Here is a 24,529-nt window from a genome sequence, read left to right as displayed (position 1 = left end):
CCTTAGGCCTCTCCCCCAACGAGATCCCGGTAATCTTAGACCGCGTCCCTTTTTTTTGTATCCTCGCCCTGTTGCTTTCTTTAGTGCCATTCCAGCGGCTGTTCCAACAGCACCTAACGCGGCCGCTTTTGCTACGGCTGGAGCAGCTGCAGCTATTAATGCCGGAATGGCCGCAAGTAGTGGAAATATACCACCCGTTTTAACCATGTCTTTGATGGCGCTCGGGGAGAGATGGAATTGAACTCCAGTTTTTGATTCTAGGGCTTTATTGAAATGTTTAATCTGATTATTTGTCAACGATAATTTGTTTGGACCACCACTAATATGATCTCGTTTTAGTGATATTTTAGTTCCGCATTTGTTGGCGGTTTTTGATTGAAGCTTTTTTACCTGACCCGGGGTCAGAGTAACATTAACATGACTATACGACATTTTTATATAAAATATATTTTTCTAAATAACACGATTAAAGATTTTCCACCGGTGCATCAACGATCCTCATTCGACCACTGCCACCTTCAAGTAACATGGCCTTGTCGCTAAGTATGACCGCGATCGCTCTGTAAAAGGCACCACCAGCTGGTGGGTTAGTAACATGAGCTCGAAAGTGTATATCAACAACAGATTGTTTGGATAAATCAAGATGTTCTAGTGAAAAATAATAAATCGGATATAGACCTGTAAAATCTAGTTGTGATATTTGCAAGCCGGTATCTATATTTTGATCACGTCCCATGAATGACATTAAACGATGATATGCGCGCGCTACATGATTTTGAACAAAATTTAGTTGTATATTTTCTGTTGGTTCTTGATGTCCATTTATCCGTAAGGAAACTTCATTAACTCCAAGGTTATCAAATATCATATGCGAATGTTCTTGATTATTTATCCGGTCAATATTTTGCAGTGCAATAAAAATATGTCGTGGTGCAGAAACACCCTGTTGTGATGCTATATGCCATGTAAATAAACCATTAATATTGCTTTGAGCAGCATCTGTGGTTACTGTTAACCATGATAGCAATGATTTACCGCCTTGATCCATAAAAGATAGTAATTTTTGTTCCTCAGTAATAGATGGAGTCATTACTGGCATCCACAATGAAAGTTTTGTTATATCTACTTTACCAGCATCAGCAACACCAGCACCTCGCCAGATTGCATCATTATCATCACTTTTTCTTACGAGCACAATTGTGTGTTTAGCTCCAAAGATGACTTTTCTAACATTTCTGCAAAATCCAAAGATGTGAGATAATGGAATTGCACACGAAAAATTTCTATTATCTCCTGACAACGCTGCTCGGCGTGCTGCAAATCCCAGGTTGTAAGTCGGGGCAATATCTTTTATGATTTCAAAATCACCTGCTGGTCTACCTTCATGGTCTGGGTTGGCAGCTTCTGCCTGATTAGCAACAGAAACACCTTGTGGTGAAAGTAACTTGATATACTGATTATGGTTGGCGTTGTCGGTGATATCTTTAGCAAACATCATTGTTGGACCAGCTGATCTTGTAAAGTCGTCAGAATATCTCGCCAGACCAATTATTGTTGTAGCAACATCAACATCCTTCTGAATTGATTCAATATTTTTTCCATCAATCATGTATGTGGCGCTATCAAACAGTGCCATAATTCCGTTGTTGACAAAACCAACACGCAGATTGGCACCATATGCCGTATCATCATCCTTTACAAGTATACCTTCTACTTCAATAAACGCTTCAGCGGGCAAGAAATATCTACTTGTATCATGAACCTGTAATTCGATTCTTCCCCCCCGCTGATTTGGTAGTCTTGCGTCATAGGAATAAAATTGATAATCACGTACTGACTCGTACTTAAGGACAGGTGCCTCCATATCAAATGCTGGGTCTGATTCGCGCCTGAACATTTTTATTATAGTTACCATTTTTCCAAATGATGATCATCGTCGACGAAGACCACTTCCTGCTATTAAATTTGCTGTTATATTTTTTTCTGCTTCTTCAGATATCGCCGCTAGTTTTTGATTTGCAGCCTGATTTATTATTTTACTTACGTCTGCGGGCATCACCTCAGTACTTGCCAGTTTCACCGGTGGTTGTTGTTTTCGTCGCAATAATCGTGCTAGTCTTTCTTTGATCGCCGAGAACGCCTTACCAGCAACATTGACAATTGCACCAGGAGCTTTATCACGAACAATATCAATAGCCTTCATCGATAATTGTTTTGCAACAGGCGCTACTTTTGGAGCTATCCTCGTGAATAATCCCCGAATGACATCACCAAGTCCATTTCCGTAAATAACACTATAGATTGGTAATCGTGAGTTTACCGCTCTAACCTGTGTGGGTTTACGATGATTATCATGCACAATCATCTTATTTTATTTACCATTTATCTAACAACTAGTCATCAACGAGTTCATCAATAAGTTCTCGGTAAACGCCGATATCCATGATACCACCTTGAAATAGTCGCCGACAAATATCAGCTGCTTCATTGGTTATTTCTGGTGAATTATTTCCAGCTCGTTTTCCTCCTATGAGAACTTCTAACCGTGATACGTCATTGATGATATTATCAGGACAAATAAAATTATTTCCCAGACCACTGCCAGTAGCTCCTTCTTCTTCTGATTTCTTAAATAGTCTTAAGGGTGATCTTTTCTTAAATAGTCTTGAGGGTGATACTTCTTCTTCTTCCTCACTTATTGTTCTGAGAGATTTTGGTTCTTTTTGTGCAAGATACATGTCTATTTTTCTGCGATAATCATTATATACCTCATCACTAGAGTAAACTTTATCTTTATTGTAATATATACGATATATCCATTTATACCAGATTTCAGGATCACTAATACGAGTGGAACTATGTTCAGGTCTTAAAAGTTCTTCTTTTTTATTAAAACTTTCTACTGCAAGTTTTGATAACGTATTAATATCCTCAATTTCTTTTATGAACTTGATACCAGCACTAGTAAATTTATTGCTCAGCATAATCATTTTCCCTTCTTCTGATTTTGTTGATTCACGATCTTTCATATCACCTATCTCAGCACGAAGTTGTCCAATTTCTTCAAGTATTTCCTCACCAACAGGTGGAGGCTGAGCCGCAGCTATTTTCCCGGCTATGCCAGTTGGAAGATCTCGTAAAATCTTCTTTGCCTGTTTAGTTCTTCTTGCTATTTTTTTTGATACCGGAAGAAGATCTTCTTTGATGACAGTTGTAACTTGTTCAGTAGCCGCAGTGACGGGCTTAAACAGTTTTTTAGTGTCTTCTTCAAACTCAACTTTTGCTTCTTGCCGCGCTTGCAGATTTTTTCTGAATGAGTCTCTGACAGGAAGAAATTTTTTAATTGTTTCTAATCGTTCTCGTGCTGTTCTTGCAGTATGAGATTCTGGATGTATCATTTTATTATAACATAATAATTTAATTAATATCAGCAAAAGAGGAATACAGAAGTTTGATGAACTATTACAGAAAAAGAAAGAACATAAATCCAAAAATAGAAAAACCACCATCAGAACTTGAATATTACTTGAAACATAGAACAAATTCCGAAGATTCAGATGAAGATGAAACAGATGAGGAAAAACGACAGCGAGAACGCGTTGAAAAATATTCATCAAACTTGGTATGGTGGTAAATTAATAGCAGCAGAGAGGGTACCTACCAACGTTGGTCGTCAAAAAAATAAACAAGAAATAAATAAACACGTAGAGTACTTTATTTTTTCAGATACTATTTCGAACTGAGGTTTTATTAGTATAATCGTCCATTACAGAAATAAAACATCTCAAGGAAAAGTTCATTTGTAAAATCTTGACCTTTCTACGAGATGATTTATTTGTTTGTTTTATTTGTTTTGTCGGAATTCTATGGTCTGTTCACCCTCTCTGCTGCTTTTGCATAAGGGTAAGCTTCCGTTATGAAATTCTGCTGTCAAATACAATATGATTTGCAATAGGGTAAGCTTCCGTTATGTAATTCTACTGTCAGATACAATATGATTTGCATTAGGGTAAGCTTCCGTTATGTAATTCTACTGTCAGATACAAAATATTTGCATTAGGGTAAGCTTCCGTTATGTAATTCTACTGTCAGATACAATATGATTTGCATTAGGGTAAGCTTCCGTGATGTAATTCTAGTCAGATACAAAATGATTTGCTTTAGGGTAAGCTTCTGTGATGTAATTCTACTGTCAAATACAATATGATTTGCATTAGGGTAAGGTTCCGTTATGTAAATCTACTGTCGGATACAAAATGATTTGCTTTAGGGTAATTTCCGTTATGTAATTCTACTGTCAGATACAATATGATTTGCATTAGGGTAAGGTTCCGTTATGTAAATCTACTGTCGGATACAATATGATTTACATTAGGGTAAACTTCCGTTATGTTGTTGTTGCAGGGTTTAACGCCATTTTTCAGCACAAGATAGGCTATATATGGCGGCCAGTATAATTGGTGGAGGAAGAACCATTGAAAACCCCGGGAAGAACCACCGACCCACCAGAAGCTACTGGCAGGCTTTCTCAGGTACCAACGTTAGCCAAGGCTGAGATTCGAACTCACGCAGACAGAGGTGAGATGGCAGTGATCCGTAACGGTGAGCGCTTTAGACCACTCGGCCACTCGGCCCCCCCCCCGTTATGTAATTTTACTGAAATAACAAAGATATTGGTAATGTTTTGCCTAGTGATCGGTTTATAAAAATACTTTCGAAAATCTGGGAAGTTGCTATATCAACATGTAAACACGGTTCTGTCCCAATTGCTCGTTTTTCCTAAGCGTGACAGATGTCAATCAGTTATCATCATACAAATATTCAGCCTGACCACACACCAATCTAATCCTCCAGGTGTACATATTTACAGGTCCAACTGGAGTTCACGTTGATATATATATATATATATATATATATATATATATATATATATATATATATATATTAGAGCGGTATAATCTGGAAAATAAAATACCAGTGCACTAACTGTGGTATTTGTTTGCATCATTTTCTGCTTTGTTTTGCTTAGTTTATTATCCCGATTAAACAAACAATCAAAAACAAAGCAGAAAATGATACGAACGCTTATTAAAACTACTTTTGTTACATTGGCATTTTATTTTCAAGATTAAACCGATCCGTTGGCCTAGTCGTAAGAGCGTCTGCCTTGGACCCCGAACGAGTCATACCAAAGATTATTAAAATGGTACTAACAGTTGTCTCGTTAGCTGTTCGGCAATAAGGGGTTAGTGTTGAGACTGGTAGGCCTGGTGTCTGGATATTGTGACTGTGTGTGATATCGTGCTACTTGTCTGAAGTACAATGCCTCAATGCTAGACATCTTTATGAACTATCACACTGCAGACATAGTAGCGATATGACTGGAATTGTTGTAAAGCTACGTTAAAAATCCAAATCACACAAACTCATTATTTTCACGATTAGTCAGTATATTTGACGTGTCAATAAAAGATATATAACTTTTATCGCCTCAAGTATTTTTTTTAAATATTGTATTAGTTAGACGACATAACTGGATATAAAATGTGAGAATCAGGATAGTTTGAGAAAAGTAGTATAATGACGATTGACAAGCCAATGCCAGCTATAGATCGCCTGATTTCTGAACAGCGCGTTATATTGATATCTGCAATTCCTATATGCTGTAAATATACTCAGTATGTAAGAGTCAAAAAGTCCTCATTCAGAATTGGTTTGGAACATAAAGAACGTCAGCCCTCAGTGATATTCATGTCAGGTGCATAGTATGATTTCATTATAATGCAGTTAACATTACAGACACAGTGATGTGCCCTTAAACATCTTTAGAGATATACATGCATAATATATTAAAAAATTGATTATAATAATACTAACAAAGTGAAAACAAACGAGATACAGATCACAAGCTCGGTTCAAAACATGAGATGTTTAAATCCGTAATCAGATTTGTTTTATAACGGAAACAACGTCAACCCTTAGGGCTTTTCACGACACATAGCATAACATTAGGTTACTGCATTTATATGGGAAAATATGAACGAGGTTTTGAGATGTAAATACTGCACGACCCTCTGAGTGCAATATAATCATCAGATAAAAGGCGTGCATATTTTCCCCATACAAATGCAGTAACCTTTTTATTATTTGCTCACTTCCATATCATACCTAATGCTTAATTATATTAACAAAATACACTATAAGAAACAAAGTAACTGAATGTATACCGTATTCCAGACTAAATAAACAAGCGCAGATTCATCATTACACAACAACAGTATTATTGCGCACATAACTCCGCCCAGATAACTTGGAACTCGACATAACTTTCGAGATAAAATGGAGTGTCGAGTTAAATTGAAAATTGGAGTCATATTGTGAATGAATGCGCATTGCAACAAATTTTCCATTTGATAATAGATTTTGGTATTTTGTTTCGATTCTACGAAAATCGTGAATATGGACTGGATTTATATTTGGCAATTCCACAAGAAATAATTGGGATTGGAGAATTGAGGGAGAAGCCTGTTGACATATGAAAATGTGTTTCTGTTTCTGTCACGTTAATCTGTAACATTTCGGTGTATTAGTGTGTTCCCCGTAATGTTTCGTCTGCAAGCGAATATTCCATTACAATGAATACTGTTTAAGGAACGTTGTCTGTATAAATAAACAAAGGATGCAGCATGCGAAATCAGTTTAAAAATAAATCAGTAAATATCATTATCCGGTCATAACTGATTATCAATAAAAACCGCAATTTTGTAACAAAGATATATAATACGTAGGTAAGTACTTTGCAAGTTTGTTTGTAAAATTTTTTTATGAGTTTTGCTGTTGTTTTCATGAGTGCTTCTTTAATGGTAGAAGGTCAGTTGAAAAATCCATTTATAAGCGTCACATAATATTGCATTATATTTTGTTCATCACAGCTTGAATTTGTTTTTTTATATATTGACAAATGACGATGTTAGTGTTGATGATAACAATGCTATACAGAGCTGTGAATGTGTTAAAACAAATATAGATGGAAAGATATACGCAGAGTAGGGTACAAATACATTGAACGATTTTCTTGTAAAATTGGCTGTCGTGCAAAATTATGTACGAAGTTGCAATGCAGTTAAAGGCGTTAATAGTTATAACAAAAGTTTCTAAAATGTTAATGATGGAGTCCGTTCGCTGTTATTTAATAATGTTATTAATGGTGTCATTTCGCTGTGCTTGTTATTTAATAATGTTATTAATGGTGCCATTGCACTGTTATGCAATAATGTTATTAATGGTGTCATTGTGCAGTTATTTAATAATGTTATCAATGGTGTCATTGCGCTGGTATTTAATAATGTTACGCTGTTATTTAATAATGTTATTAATGGTGTTATTGCGCTGTTATTTAATAATGTTACGCTGTTATTTAATAATGTTATGAATGGTGTCATTGCGCTATTATTTAATAATGTTACGCTATGTAATAATGTTATTAACGGTGTCATTGCGCTGTTATTTAATAACGTTATTAATGATGTTATTGCGCTATTATTTAATAATCTTATTAATGGTGTCATTGTGCTGTTATTTAAAAATGTTATCAATGGTGTCATTACGTTGTAATTTAATAATGTTATTAATGGTGTCATAGCGCTGGCATTTAATAATGTTATTAATGGTGTCATTGCGCTGTTATTTAAGAGCATGGCAAGCGTGATAAGAAATGGTGTCATTGTGCAGCTAATTAACAATGTTATTAATGGTGTCATTGCGCAGTTATTTAATAATGTTATCAATGGTGACATTGCGCTGTTATTTAATAATGTTATTAATGGTGTCATTGCGCTGTTATTTAATAATGTTATTAATGGTGTCATTGCGCTGTTATTTAATAATGTTATGAAATGTGTCATTACGCTGTTGTTTAATAATGTTATTAATGGTGTCATTGCGCTGTTATTTTATATTTTTCTTTGACAATGTTATTAATGGTGTTATTGCGCTGTTATTTAATAATGTTATTAATGGTGTCATTGCGCTGTTATTTAATAATGTTATCAATGGTGACATTGCGCTGTTATTTAATAATGTTATTAATGGTGTCATTGCGCTGTCATTTAATAATGTTATTATTGGTGTCATTCCGCTGTTATTTAATGTTATTAATGGTGTCATTGTGCTGTTATTTAATAATGTTATCAATGGTGACATTGCGCTGTTATTTAATAATGTTATTAATGGTGTCATTGCGCTGTTATTTAATAATGCTATTAATATTGTCATTACTCTGTTATTTAATAATGTTATTAATGGTGTCATTGCGCTGTTATTTAATAATGTTATCAATGGTGACATTGCGCTGTTATTTAATAATGTTATTAATGGTGTCATTACGCTGTTATTTAATAATGTTATTATTGGTGTCATTCCGCTGTTATTTAATAATGTTATTAATTGTGTCATTGCGCTGTTATTTAATAATGTTATTAATATTGTCATTACTCTGTTATTTAATAATGTTATTAATGGTGTCATTGCGCTGTTATTTAATAATGTTATCAATGGTGACATTGCGCTGTTATTTAATAATGTTATTAATGGTGTCATTACGCTGTTATTTAATAATGTTATTATTGGTGTCATTCCGCTGTTATTTAATGTTATTAATGGTGTCATTGTGCTGTTATTTAATAATGTTATCAATGGTGACATTGCGCTGTTATTTAATAATGTTATTAATGGTGTCATTGCGCTGTTATTTAATAATGCTATTAATTGTGTCATTGCGCTGTTATTTAATAATGTTATTAATATTGTCATTACTCTGTTATTTAATAATGTTATTAATGGTGTCATTGCGCAGTTATTTAATAATGTTATTAATGGTATCATTGCGCTGTTATTTAATAATGCTATTAATTGTGTCATTGCGCTGTTATTTAATAATGTTATTAATGGTGTCATTACGCTGTTATTTAATAATGTTATGAAATGTGTCATTACGCTGTTATTTAATAATGTTATTAATGGTGTCATTGCGCTGTTATTTAATAATGTTATCAATGGTGACATTGCGCTGTTATTTAATAATGTTATTAATGGTGTCATTGCGCTGTTATTTAATAATGTTATTAATGGTGTCATTACGCTGTTATTTAATAATGTTATGAAATGTGTCATTGCGCTGTTATTTAATAATGTTATTAATGGTGTCATTGCGCTGTTATTTAATAATGTTATCAATGGTGACATTGCGCTGTTATTTAATAATGTTATTAATGGTGTCATTACGCTGTTATTTAATGTTATTAATGGTGTCATTGCGCTGTTATTTAATAATGCTGTTAATAGTGTCATTTCGCTGTTATTTAATAATGTTATTAATGGTGCCATTACGCTGTTATTTAATAATGTTATCAATGGTGACATTACGCTGTTATTTAATGTTATTAATGGTGTCATTGCGCTGTTATTTAATAATGCTATTAATGGTGTCATTGCGCTGTTATTTGATAATGTTATTAATGGTGTCGTTGCGCTGTTATTTAATAATGTTATTAATGGTGTCATTGCGCTGTTATTTACTACTGCTATTAATGGTGTCATTGCGCTGTTATTTAAAAATGTTATTAATGGTGTCATTGCGCTGTTATTTAATAATGTTATTAATGATGTCGCTATGCTGTTATTTAATAATATTATTAATGGTGTCATTGAGCTGTTATTTAATAATGTTATTAATGGTGTCATTGTACTGTTAATTAATAATGTTATTAATGGTGTCATTACGCTGTTATTTAATAATGTTATTAATGGTGTCATTGTACTGTTAATTAATAATGTTATTAATGGTGTCATTACGCTGTTATTTAATAATGTTATTAATGGTGTCATTACGCTGTTATTTAATAATGTTATTAATGGTGTCATTGCACAGTTATTTAAGATGAAGGCGTGCGTGATAAAAAAATAGTTGAAGTCTTATTAATTGTGTAAAGCTTCATGAGAGAATCATGACAGTGAACGTTATATCATGGACATGCTGAATGTGTACAGATGGAATAAATCTATTGGTATTAACTAATTACGGGTTTTTTGGTCGAAGCATAAGTAAAATCCGACAGAGATTGAATGGCTTATATAGTAGATGTGGTTAAGTTTATTGGAATTATTAAGCAGTTAATTTTGTAATATTGTAGAAGAAAAATATAATTTTGTTTTAGAGATCTCATCTATAGTGTAATGAAAGACAAATATTATAAGACACTAGATAAGTTTACGCTTATATGGGTAATTAATTATACAAATGTTATCACCATTTAGAAATTGGCACCTACATGTCAACAAAATGAAGTGAACAAGTGAATGATCGGTACACATTATGTCCATTATTAATTGTCATTCCTTGAATTTGATTTCTATATGCAATTACATAAACGCCTCACAAAAGCAAGATCCCTCAATGATTGTCATAAATTAAGCGTTACCTCTTTTACGTGCATATAGCCTTTAAATGTTGACATTATATCAGCTATTGTTTGACCGTTGATCTACTGGTACGAAATCGCATCATCTTCTTGAAAGGCGCAGAACCGAGAACTCAGGCAACGAATATGTATACTTTTGTGATAGGTACTATGGACCGAGGTGGGGGTCAATTAAATAGCAAACACTTGTAGATGCTAACTATCAACGATGATAGTGACACATGGTGCAATTATTAAGCTGGCTTTTAGATACTCTCCCAGTTACACGGACATTTTATGGACTAACCACTGGTTTAGAGATGATCGTACCGGACAAGAATGATTTGTCATAGTCGGAACGAAAACTGGTAAATGTTTACAAGTGTATTAGACTACAGTACAAAAATACTATGTACATTGAAACGCAAAGAGAAATACTCAGACGAGTTATCTGTTCTACCAGTCAGAGCGTTTTTCTCTTGAGGGCAAAACTATTCATGCAGGACTAGTAACGATGAACAGATATAAACCACAACATAAAATAATGAAGTCATGCAATCCCCAGAAGAACAACATCAAAATTAAGAAAATATCATAGGGTCCCTAAGCTAACCTCATTCAGAATTGGTTAGGAACATAAAGAACGTCAGCCCTCAGGGATATTCACGTCAGATGCATTATTTCAACAAATGTCATCTCAACGACATGAAATTAAATAAACAAGTGAATGATTGATAAACATGATTTCCATTATTATTGGTTATTCCTTGAATTTGATTTCCATATACAAATGCACAAACCCTTCATAATTGTCATAAATTAAGCGTTACCGTTTGTAAGTGCAATGTTGACATTTTATGGTCAGCTATTGTTTCAGCGTTGATTAACTGGTATGAATCCACACACTCATTTTCAAAAGCGCTGAACCAGGAACTCAAGCAATAAATATGTAAACCTTTGAGGACAGGTATTATGAATGGGAGTGGGGAGGTCAGTTAAGATATTAACAGGTAAACATGGTCATATATATATGTATGTGAAACTGACCAATGAGAATTCCGTGTATTGACGTCAGGTGTAATTGTAGATAAACAAATATATAGGGATGGCAGGGGCTATATAATGCGAGAAAAACACCTTTGTGTAAGAAATAGAAGAAATAGAAGATACACTTCAGTCTTTCTGAAAGGTAAGAGAATCTGTTCTGACAAGAAACATAAGAAAGAGAGATAGATGCATGGCTTGGATGTCATACATTTTATATTCATATATATATACATAAAGAATAAAAATCATATGGCGAATAACAATCCTTTTAAGTGCACTTGATCCAGCAAGGGATCACGTGTGTCAGGTATTAATTAAAGTAAACGCAACAAACTGACAGCGAACAGTGCGAAACTAGTATTTAGCTCGCTGAGCACTTTCGACTCTTTAATGAATCTTTTCAAAGGCAAATACAAAACATAGACAAACCAAACAAATAAAACAGAAAATGGTTACGTTTGCTACACTTTACATGGCTGTTTCTACAGGAAATAAATCTTTCAACTTTATTAGGCTTCAATTAGTGTATTTCAGATTGTTACTGATACTAGAAAATATTTATATTGACCTAGAAATTGATAGACCATAACGACATCTGTTATTTTATGTAAGCGCAAATTACATCCCGGATATTTCATTGTTATAGTAGTCATAGGCTTTAAAGCAAATTTAGAGAATTATGTAAAAGCAAATGTGTCGGCTGCAAAAGATAATTTTATTTGTGCATGGTTGTCTTTTTCTAGTGTTCTTGGGTGTGTGTGTGTGTTTGTGTGTGTGTGTGTGTGATTTAGATTTTCAACGTAGCTTTAACAATTTTTCAGTCATATCGCTACGATGTATGCAGTGTGACAGTTTATAGTGATGTCTAGCAGTGGGGCAACATGCCACAGACATGTAGCATGATGTCCCACCCACTCACGTTATCCTGACACCAGGCCGACCAGTGCTAACACTAACCTCTTAATGATGAGCGCCAAGCGAGGCAGCTGTTAGTACTATTTTTGTAAGTCTTTAGTATGACTCGGCCGGGGTTCGAACCCGCGACCTCCCGCATTTGAGGCGGACGCTTTTAGTGTTCACGGTTTAAACCGCTTGGTTTCAACGTTCTAAGGCGGCGTATCCAGTAAGATTCCTTTTCTTTCCTAGTTTGGGGACTCCAGTTGGCGTTGTGAACAATTACAATAAGTGTTATATCACTGAAAGTGTGGTCGGGGGAGGAGACGTGTTGTGAGACCGGACTTCTGTACAACTTCTTTGTTATCCAATCAGATCTATGAATGTTGATCCTTTTGTGTAGCTTCTCGTGGGTCGGTGGTTCTACGGATCTTACATGTGATGATATACATGGCATTCTCTGTTTTGTTTGGACCATGTATGCTTAAATTTTCGGTCATCACTAGGCTAGAAAATGTCCTGGTCTCTAACATGTTGACAGGTCTTAAACCTTTTATCGCCACAGTCAATCTGTAGTCTATCTGGACCATATATATATATATATATATATATATATATATATATATATATATATATATATATATATATATATATATATATATATATATATATGTGTGTGTGTGTGTGTGTGTGTGTGTGTGTGTGTATGTGTGTGTGTGTGTCTATGTGTGTGTGTGTATGTGTGTGTGTGTGTGTGTGTATGGATGGATGGATGGACACTTTCTTTTTCATTTTATTTAGTGTACGCCTTGTTAATGTTGTTGCTGCTGGGTTTAACGCCGTGTTTGAGCACACGAGAGGCCTTGCATGGCGGCCAGTAATAATGGTGGAGGAAGAACCCGAGAAAACCGCGGGAAGAACCACCGACCCACGAGAAGCTACTAGCAAGCTTTTTCACATACCCACATTGGCCGAATCCTAGACTCGAAACCACGCAGACAGGTGAGATGGCATTGATCCGTAACGGAGAGCGCTTTAGACCGCTCGGTCCCCGCATTGTTAATGAGCAACCCAGATATTATGATAGCCTCATTATATCATTACGTCTATTCATTACTCTAACTCTTCTGAAATATGTTGGTGGAATGTTACCACGCTTGTCCGTATCGTCGTAACAATATTAAAGGTGGACTATTAATTTGGCCCATTCCGCCACGGTCCTTGGGTTGTGGATAAAAGGTCAACATTGAACACTATTAATTATATTGACATATTCAAGTCTGTGTTTTTATTTAAAACTCTCTGTAGACAGTTGCAACACGCCCGACAATTAATTTGCGATGGAGTGTGGTTTAGGATCCCTTGATCTTCTTTCAAGTCGGTCGATGTAAATGTGTAGGGGACAGATAATACTAGTGTGTGAAGGAGTTTGAAATCGGTCCCGGGATTTTGTTCCATGGGGCCAATGAAATGACTAAAAGACATACATTATACTAGTATATGATTGGATTTGGGTTAGAGTAACTGGGTCCTGTACCCAACAAGATAACGGGTTGAGTAAGAGATTAATTTGTGAGAAAGTTTAGATTAGGCTCCCTGGTTTCTGTTATAGGGTGCCGATGGCATCAGTAAGAAACAAATAACATAACAGTATATGCCGGAATTTTCTCTCAGGTTCCTGGTTTCAGTTCCTGGTGGCTGCGGGTTTATTATTATGAGACATATACTATAATAGTATATGACAGTACACACACAAAGAATTAATGTCTCTTAAAGTTGTTTCTCGAATATAATAGGGATACTAAAAGGTAATATATTGAATATAAAATTTGCGTCAGAACATATAGAATGGAAAGCAATTATAAATCGTTGATACTCAAATTCTCGTTTTTGCTAATCACAATCCATACAGTTTATCCTCTTGTCTTATTTGTTTATACAGAAAATGGAACGTGAACACTGTCGTCTTTTGCTGACAGTTTTGGTAACTCTCTTTGTCAGTAGCTACGTCGAACCGCAACTTCTAGTCACTAAGCTTCCAAATGTTCCAACTCTGCCGGAGGGTCAGACACAATCTGTTGAACCCGATCTAACGGAATCATTAGTACTGTCGAATCTATCCCTTCCGCTAACAAGATCAAAACAGCAGCCTTTTCCATTCAAAGGTAAGCGCCGTTACTGTTGGCATGGTCCTTCCCAGTGTGTTGGCATTGTCCTTCCCAGTGTGTTTGTTTGTTTTCTTTGTCTTTTGGTCTGCTTGTGAACTTACGTCTATTTGTTGAAGCAGCAGCATGTGTCATAACAATTATTTTGATTAAGACTATATATGAAGGTAAAAAGAACAAATTAATTTAATTTTAACAAAACAATAGATATGGATTTTCAGGAAATTCAAATTGACTTGAAGATAAAAGCATAATTCTAGTGGAAAATAATTTTAATACTCGCATACAGAAAGGGAATGTACCAGACTTAATAATAATAATAATAATAATAGCAATAATATTAAGACGAAGAAGGGGAAGATTGTTATGTATCTATTATATATTTTGCACACTGTTTTCACTTCAAAGTTCATCATACAAAGCAATCAGTGTATGTTCAGAATAGTCTTACCTTTGCAGTATTCAGAATACCCAATGTTTAGATTTGAGTTCTTACCACTGCGGACAATACTCGAGCTTATGATATGAATTATTATCATTTCAGATAATGTCTGCCTGTTACCGAAAAAAGTTGGACCATGTAAGGCAAGAAGGAATAGATATTATTTTGACCCCAAAAGCAAGCGATGTGAATTATTCTATTATGGTGGATGTCAAGGCAACGGAAACAATTTCTTAACACTGCGTCAATGCCAAAGACTGTGTGTATGTTCCTTGCCGAAAGAGACTGGACACTGCCGAGCTGCTTTTAGGCGTTTTTTGTACAATCCGATCAATGGACAATGTGAAGAATTTATTTATGGTGGTTGTGGTGGTAATGCAAATAATTTCATGTCTTGGGACGAATGTCAAGGAACATGCATACAAGATACTCCAGCAAAGGACGCCTGATACCAGGAAAGAGAAACCGGTCCGTGTCTTGCAAAGATTCCACGGGGTTACCTTGATCCTAACTGTCACTGCTGTAGATGATTTATATATGGAGGATGTAATAGAAATGACAATAACTTACAAACATTATGGCAATGCGAGCAAAAATGTAAAAGAAATCCGGTTCTCAAAATAGGAATGTTTGCTTCTTTGCTCTCTTTTTATGAAAGTTCAAATATACATTTGGATTATCATATAATCGACAATCTTGCAGATTTTTATTTCTACTGTTTCCATGGTTCTAGCGCAAAATTCCAACTATCTTAAAGATTCTCCTTTCACATGTATGTCGTATTTGATGTCTCCGGAACAAATTCTAGACTGCGCATATGTATGTCTTTTAACTTGAGTGTGCATATAATACAATGATTACGTTGCGCTCCACAATTTCAATTTTTGCACAGGGTTTGATTTATAAACAAAAATAACTTTCTAGGTTTTCCTCATTGGTTATACTGGCTTTAAAAAAAAGGACTTTGTATGTCTAATGTTGATAAAAGAACTTGTGATTCCCTCTCTGTTTGGTGCATGATTCATTGGTGTAATATTGGTTATAGAGCATACAGCTTGGCCTTACTTCCAACGTGTAACAAGGATTACTAGAACCGCTTGGTCAATTTCAATTCTTTGATTTCAAAAACATATATATATATATATATATATATATATATATATATATATATATATATATATATATATACACACACACACACACACGCACGCACGCTGGTACAGTAGCATTTGTTTTGTTTTCACTTATTAGATATTATGTAATTCATTCATTGCATTCTCAGAAACTAGCAATGCATACTCTGGCTAAATTTGTTTTCTCTGTCTTAAAAGCTACTACAGTAGTGTACTTGTTCCGGCTGATTTCGCTAGCACTTGGGAGCAGCCATTTTGATGCGCACACATCATGCACGATATCCACAGCTACGAAATGAAAATAAATTTCAGCCACATCATTTTACACCTGCCACTCTGTCAGAATTACGTAATATCTGGAGAGCGCAACCTCGGTATACAGTACATATTTAATCATTAATACGGAATAATGAGAAAAAGTCCATCAAAGTCAATAAAAACGACGGAGACATTCAAACATTTGCAGTACAATTTGCCGACAAATGTTAAGATTTAAGTGCCCTTCTTGGTCATTACGCCATATATGTTGGCAATATGACTTTAAATGAACACAGCAGAAACAATGCCTTACAATTAGGAGTAACTATATTACACTTTTGTAATTAATAATAGGTATAAGCTGATAATCAACCGCTACTAAAACAAGCATAATTTATTGGCGGGGGGTGGGGTGGGGGTGGTGAGGGAGCAAAGCATCATCAATAATATAGAAGTCCAAAAGATCCAGGTTTTTGTTCTGCATTAACACTCTAAACATGTCATTGTAAATTTCAGATTATCCATCCATACAATCAGGAACCACTTTAGTTGTATAAATGGACACAATGGTGTGGAGACACTTGTACATGTTTTCTCATATCGGGTTTTCTGTCAAAATTGTTGAGAAATATTTTAACATAGTCATTTCTGTTGAAGTTTTAGAAACAGAAAAAAACGTTCTATGGTTATGTTGAAGCTGATGCAATATTTGTACCTATTTTGAATTTCAATACTGTAATCACGGTACTCTTACCGGCTGAAATTTGTACCTATTTTGCATTTCAATACTGTAATCACGGTACTCTTACCAGCTGAAATTTGTACCTAGTTTGAATTTCAATACTGTAATCGCGGTACTCTTACCAGTTGAAATTTTTACCTAGTTTGAATTTCAATACTGCAATCACGGTATTCTTACCAGCTGATATTTGTACCTAGTTTGAATTTCAATACTGTACTCACGGTACTCTTACCAGCTGAAATTAATTACAATGTATAGTTTATACTTTGTTCATTGGAAGTCAAAATACACCGTGTAATAATTAAGAAGAACACATACATCTTAACATCAAATCCAGTCAGTCGGTCGAATATTTAACCAATTTTATAACTGTGATTTCGCATTTGTTTCACCATGTTTATTTTCAGTAAGTCTATGCTAGCATTTATAACGTTTGATTTGTCACAATTTATAGAATAAAACAATTCAATTATAGTATAAAAAGTGTGTTGGAATTCTCCTTTAATAGCTATCCTGCATTCCGATTTTGTCTAACTTACTGTCAAAGTAATGCTAGTATCATTAAGTGTCTGTTTTCATGTTTGAAATCGGCAAAAATACAATGTGAGCTAGCACCGAATAGAACGAATAAGCTTATCGCAAATGAAATCCTAGCTAGCAGTGAAAGTTATGGTAAAAGAAAATCCTAGCTAGCAGTGAACGTTATGGTAAAACACAATCCTAGCTAGCAGTGAACGTTATGGTACAAGACAATCCTAGCTAGCAGTGACAGTATGAGTGAATGGGGCGTAAAAAAATCATACTAGCAGTGATGAAAGGGTGGGGGAAATACAATCCTAGCTAGCAGTGAACAGTACCGAGTGGACTCAATTCCATAGTAATATATGGTTTTAATGGGAAAGAGAAAAGTTCAGAAAGATTTTAAAAGGTAAAACCCACAAATGGACGAGTAGAAGATTGTATTTAATTCAAAGGAATGGAAAGCAAGTGACCAAATAAATCCAATACCCTCTTGTATGATGTGAGGGCAGCGAGAATGACTGAAACTGATAGAATGGACAAATATTTGTTTCTATTAGATGGAATAAAGAAATACCAAAATATTCTGTAAAAATGAAATCATATCCAAATTCATATATCAAAATTAAGCAAATATAATAGACTTAAGCATATATGCAAAAACTGCTCTCAGATTTTTCTTCAGTGAATTAAAAATATTATCAGACCCCAAGATCTCAAAATCATCTGAAAATGGAGTTGGAACTCAATATTTCGAGTTGTAGTTTTTACTCCATTGAGTATTTGGTCTCAAAATCGGATGTCGACTTGCTTTCTAGCTATTCGCCGCCGAGTTCGAAAACTTTGCTCTAGATTTGATTATTTTACTCGAGTCGCGCGACATCTTACGTCATTTTGACACTTGTCAACAAGGAGGTGAGAAGAGTTGTAAGCACCTGTCACACGTACCCGTGTCAATAATCATGGCGTCCGTCGCGGTAGAGATACTGGTTGCACAAACGTTAAGACACGAGACGAAGAGAAAGAAATACTATTATTATCAGAAATTTATGAAAAAGAAATTGCACTTTCTGGAAAATTCACTCTGGATTACAGCGTTGTGATACAGCAAGTCAACGTATTGCAAAGTATTTGGTGTATCAGCACATTCAAGGCCTGGTATTCAATATTATTTTGTACTTTTGATACATAGTTTAAGATTATTTTGGATTTAACTCATAATACTTTAAGGTTCAGTCTTATATTCTTTATTAAATTATTTGCTTAGCTTCTTTATGTTACTTTCTTTAAGATCTTAGAATCGTAACAGATCTACGATGATCTTGCTTCGAAATGTCTACCACTAAAATATAGTGTGGATCAATTAATTACTTTCGTTTGCACGACATTACGATTCCCACAGTTATCAATCATAAACAAAGTACTGGTCCATTGATTAACATCAGCTAATAACTCCAATCCCTTTTCTATTTTATCATCGGAGTCTATCACGATTACAGGTCTATCATTGAATATCTAGTTTTTATTATAGGCCGTTATCGACATAAACCTTGGACGGATGATAACTACATAACAAAAACATCGTTGTCTTAATTATATTTATTGTAAACGACATCTCCCACAATAAGTCACACCACAAATGAACATGTTATGAGGTTCTTTCAAATACAATTCCGCTGCGTTCCACATGTGTGCGTGTGTGTGTGTGTGTGTGTGTGTGTGTGGAGGTTGTTTCATATTTCTGGCGGACGGAATACGGAAGGAGACTGGGTGCTCAGGGAGGAGGTATTGGGCGAGGCCCACAAGACGCAACAGCCTGTGCAACTCTCCACAATCAGTTCATATTTGACCCGCCCCACCTTAAGTGAAGACAACTATGGATTGGCTGGAAAACAGGATATTACAGAGGTAAAACGCAGTAAAAAAAATGTATGCCCAGAAAATCATAAAGAATTTTGAACTTGAGTTTTATCGTAAGAGTTTGGTTGAACCTATAAGAAATAAGGCAGATTACCTGACACAGTTTTGATGATGATGCCAATGATGATGATGATGATGATGATGATGCCAATGAACTTAATTATTTCGTTTTATCAATATCTTACCATAATACTTTTATTCACTCTGAGGAAAATGTATACGTTCTTAAAGAAAATGAAATTGCTTTCCTAAATTCCAAGTATGCTGACACCAAGATGACATTTATCGGTGACTGAATACGGGACGTGCACGGGAACGTGCACGGTTACCACTTCAATGCGAAAGACATGATGTGTTATATTAACTGACATCTATCTTGAATTTTTATTATGTGAACATACACAAGGAGTGGATAATCATAATTCTGTTCCGGTTAATGAGAATGAACAAGAGTATATAATGTGTTATTTTTACGAGCAAGAGCTAGAGAGTTAACGCCTATTTAGTTGTCTGGAATTGGACCAAAGTTTAAGCAAGTTGTCCTTTAACATGTAAAGAGACAATGACTGCCTGCACAATTCCATTGGTTTGCTTTAGGTTATATGTCTCTATTTCAAATACAAGCCCGTCTAATTATTTTCATGTGTAGATAATAAACATGATGTCTGTCATTATTTGATTATAGTGGGTTGTTCAATCATTGCAAGGAAATATACAAGATTTTTGATAATTAAAATTGAGAGTGTAATTATATGTACCCGTGTGACAGCACCTTAAAACATTTAGTGAAATTACTCCAGAATTTCATAACACATGCAAGCTCTGTCCACTCCCTTTCTCTGTGTCCATTGCCCTATATATGTTCTTACACACAAAAAAAGGCTTGGTAGCTCAGTGGTTTACATGCTGGACTCCTGACTTAAAGAGTGCTGGTTTTAATCCTACCATCAGGCCAGCGTGGGTCAGCTACCATGGTTTGTCCTAGGGCACTTTGCTCCAACTGCCTATTGCACTAAATAACCTATTTGTGCTGCTGTATCATAAAACAGCAAATCAACAAATAACTAAAGTTTCCAAAATTGTATGATAACAATACAAGCTTTTTTAAAATTTTAAAGCTCAGTGGACTACAATCTTCATCATCCGAAGTCAACATAATACAGACAACAAAAGCATATCGACATTACAAATGAACAACGGAAACAAGATAATGCATATACAAGATTTGACAGCAAATGGGAATCTTTCAGTTGCTTTATACAAATTTCAACTTATATTATAAAGCATTTCTGAATTTGAGTGACTTGAGATTCTAGCTTCTATAGATGATAACAGCGTTACTATAATCTGAATCTTTCATCAATTTCCATCAAATATATTTTCGTCAACATCAGCTCGATTTAATAAGAACTTTATATGCATCTCTGGTTTGCTCATTTCACCCTTTTAGACAAATTCTACCCATTTCTTGTCAGGAACAGTTTTTCCATCAATCAATCAAACAACATAGCAATGGTTGGATATAAATACTTTAATATATAGGACCTGTCTTTAAAGAGAGTAATTTTAAAATTTTGGAAAGAAATGCTGGTTGTAATCATTTGTGTCAAAATATATTTTTAAAAATCTTCCTAAACAATAGATCATGAATATATCATAAATTGCATTAAAAAAGATTGTCTCCTAGGTATTCAAAAGATGTACTATGAAACAAGGTACACCTGTTATTTGAATGCTGAACTGGTTCAGTACAAAATGGAACAAAATGGTACAACAGGTATTTTTCTTTCTAGCCTTCAAGTTCATACCTTTTGTGCACTATAAGGCCATTTGTGTAAGGAGCCGTGGTGGCTCAGTGGTTAGTGTGCTGAGCTCATGGCTGAAAGGGTGTGGTTTCAAATACCATCAGACCAGCCTAAGAAAGTTACCCTGGTGTATCCTTGGGCAAAGCACTTTACTCTAGTTGCCTCAGCACTAAGTAACTTACTTGTGCTGCTGTGCCATTAAGTTAAAATCAAACAGATCAGTTATGTACAGTTTAACAAGATATCATTTAGGAAAAACCACTTTCTACTGTGTCTGATCTCCTGTTATTATGTCCCCCTTAATTTGTTCCATCTTCTGTATCCTGTGTTCCATATTCTTCAGGTCTTCCTTGTATTTACCAAACATGGTCTCCAAGTCACCTTGTCCAGGCTGTTTAATTTGCTTAATTGCTGCCTGAATTTGTTTCTATAAATTGACATCTCGACAAAGCTTGGTTAAGTCTGTTAAGATTGTTGTAATCTTGGTCCATTTGATCTGAAAGTTTGTTGTTGGCATAATGGTTGATGTGGCATGTAACACATTATTTCTTTCTTGCCTCAGATCATCTATCTTCGGCTTATACTGTTGATCAAGGGCAGCCACAGTATTACCCAGCAGAAAAGAAGAAAGTGTAATGTTATGCTTGCTCAGATCTGTGGGACCTTACTGAGGGAACAATATGTCTCTTTCATTTCTATGTATAATCTTGTCCCAATATTGCAGTTTTGAGCACATTTTCATGGTTCTTCAAACACTGATCCAAGGTGTAATTTGGAGTTTGTTCCAACAAAGAATGAAGCTTCATGAAATTATTTCTGTCAAGGTCCAACTGTGCTACCTGCATGCTGGATGGGACTGTACAGTGAAATGTTACATAAATATATTTGATATGAGTCATATTTAGTCTACTGTGATGCACAATCTATCCTAATTAAAATATATTGTAAGGAAAATTTGATTTAATTTAAATGTTTGTCTGATATTTCATTTTTTAAAATTTCATTACATGTTATTGTAATGAAATATTATTTACTAGGCTTGATTTATTTTTCATTATTAAGTTCAGTTCTGTTTGACCTGACTCTTTTTCATTTCATTAATAATTACCTAATAATAGAAACATTATATCTAGTTTCTAACTCTGATTCAGAACCAGTGACAGTTTTGGGAACCATTTTTTTAAAAAGAATTATTCTTTCCCAGAGTAAGAATTATTAAATTAAGTCAAGGTCATACCTGGACGACATGATAATTATCATGTAACAAACTTCTATTCCTTCTGGAAAGATGAACTCTTGACCCCCCATCCGAGAATCTGTTTTGAGTTTTAGCTAGTCTTATAACTGATTCTTCAGTCGTGCCTCTTAAAAAGACAAGTTGTTTTATATTGTGACCAGTTTGGGCTAATTTTATTTTCTTCAAATTATCTGAATTTGAAGTGATTATTTTCCCTGGAAATACATAATTGCACCTACATGTTACAACATACATCATCATCTTCCATTTTGGATGTCATCGAGATTTGAACTCAGTTTCATTCAGGAACTTTTACTACTAGGACTTCATATTTTTAATTCTTGGATTATTTTTGGATATGATTCATAAAAAGTTTAATTTTTTTCTTCTCATTTTTACTTTGCATTCTAGGGAAATACATTATTTGTTAAATTTTGCAAAGCTTGTTGAATGGAGTACAATATTTGCTTAAACAAATACTTTAAATTCCTCAAAGATGACAGTCTGTCCGTGTTCGCACAGGGGTATGGCTAAAATTTTTAAATGTTTTTTGGTAGGGCTTATTGCCATTTCTCAGTGCAAGATAGGCTACATACAGAGGCTAGTGTAACTATTGGAGGAAGAACCCAGGGAAACCTTTGTAAGAACAACCAACCCATGTACAATTACTGGCAGCTTTCTTACATACCGACATTGGCTGAACATGAGACTTGATATAGGTGAGAATTGGTAGTACAGGGAAGCACTTTAGATCACTGAAATACCCAGTGCATCAATTTTAATTGAAGTAAATATTTTACAATTAGACTTCATAGTATTCTGAGTTTTAATTCTGCTTATGTAAATGTAGACAAGGAAATGGTTTTCACTAAGTAAATGTGTTCTGTTTTCTTCTATAGGGATTACAAATGTGAATGACTTAGATAAATGTTAACCTTAGTGTTTGATTGAAGTGTTCTTGTTTACAACTAATAGGCATGGAAAAAAGCTGAGTGTTTGATTTTAATTTTGTCAACACCTCAGTTCCCTAACAAATTCTGATAATCAACACATATCACATAAGGAACATTTGAATTATTTTTGCATGCGCATTAGCATTCACCTTTACATTTTATAAACTCTTGAGGTCTCAACCACAAAAAAAATGATCAAAACACTATTGAGTATAACTTGAAGGGCCCCACCAACTACACTACTAAGTACAACCTGAAAGGCCCCACCAGTTACACTATTGGGTATAACTTGAAGGGCACCACCAACTACACTACTAAGTACAACCTGAAAGGCCCTACCAAATACAATTCGCTTATCAGAATTTTCAACAGATGAACATATGATGGGGAAACAAAGTTACAAGAATGGGCATTGAGAGCTGATGACAATGTGAATGCTGGAACTTAATCCATCTCATTCAACAAAAGCAGCAGGTTAAATATGACATTAATACAGCAAACCGTGGTATGATAATGTTGCACAAATCAACTCAGGAGAACAAGCAATCATGGTCATAACAATTCTAAATGATAACTGGAATCTTGGAAACTTATGGTTTCAGCAATATTTCTTCTCTGGACTATTGGGGTTAAAAGATTTGAAGGTATAGGACACAAATGTTTGCTATGCAACACTCAACACTCTCACTGAAGTTAGCATACACCTATAGGTCTTTCATCTGCTGTGTTAGGTTGACAGTTACTTCAAACAAATATTAGGTTAACAATGTGCTTTTTGAATTAGCTTTCTGAACATGTTTCTCCTAAGTCCTAAGAAAATAAAGTTGAAATAACTCAAATCATAGTACCTTTGGATGTTTTAAAATACAAGTGTGGTAGGGTGATAAACCTGGGTTGCAAACAAATCAAAGTAATTTAATATGTATGCTAAATATGCTTTAAAACATGGATACCATA

The 24,529-nt window shown here is 34.7% G+C and overlaps 1 protein-coding gene across 1 annotated transcript; it reads left to right on the top strand.

Annotated features, from left to right (window-relative positions):
- Positions 1 to 11,559: 11,559 nt before the first annotated feature.
- Positions 11,560 to 16,123, top strand: LOC149774733 (BPTI/Kunitz domain-containing protein-like). The gene is made up of 3 exons (XM_089944817.1): positions 11,560 to 11,646; positions 14,341 to 14,563; positions 15,108 to 16,123. The coding sequence occupies exons 2-3, from the start codon at positions 14,344 to 14,346 to the stop codon at positions 15,452 to 15,454; spliced, it is 567 nt and encodes a 188-aa protein (XP_089800943.1). The 5' UTR covers positions 11,560 to 11,646; positions 14,341 to 14,343; the 3' UTR covers positions 15,455 to 16,123.
- Positions 16,124 to 24,529: the final 8,406 nt, after the last annotated feature.

The sequence above is a fragment of the Sinohyriopsis cumingii genome, unplaced genomic scaffold (assembly GCF_028554795.1).
Source record: "Sinohyriopsis cumingii isolate HCF-2022 unplaced genomic scaffold, ASM2855479v2 utg000160l, whole genome shotgun sequence".
NCBI classification, from domain to species: domain Eukaryota; kingdom Metazoa; phylum Mollusca; class Bivalvia; order Unionida; family Unionidae; genus Sinohyriopsis; species Sinohyriopsis cumingii.
Note: the sequence above shows the minus strand (reverse complement) of the source record. Positions and strands in the feature narration are given on the sequence as shown.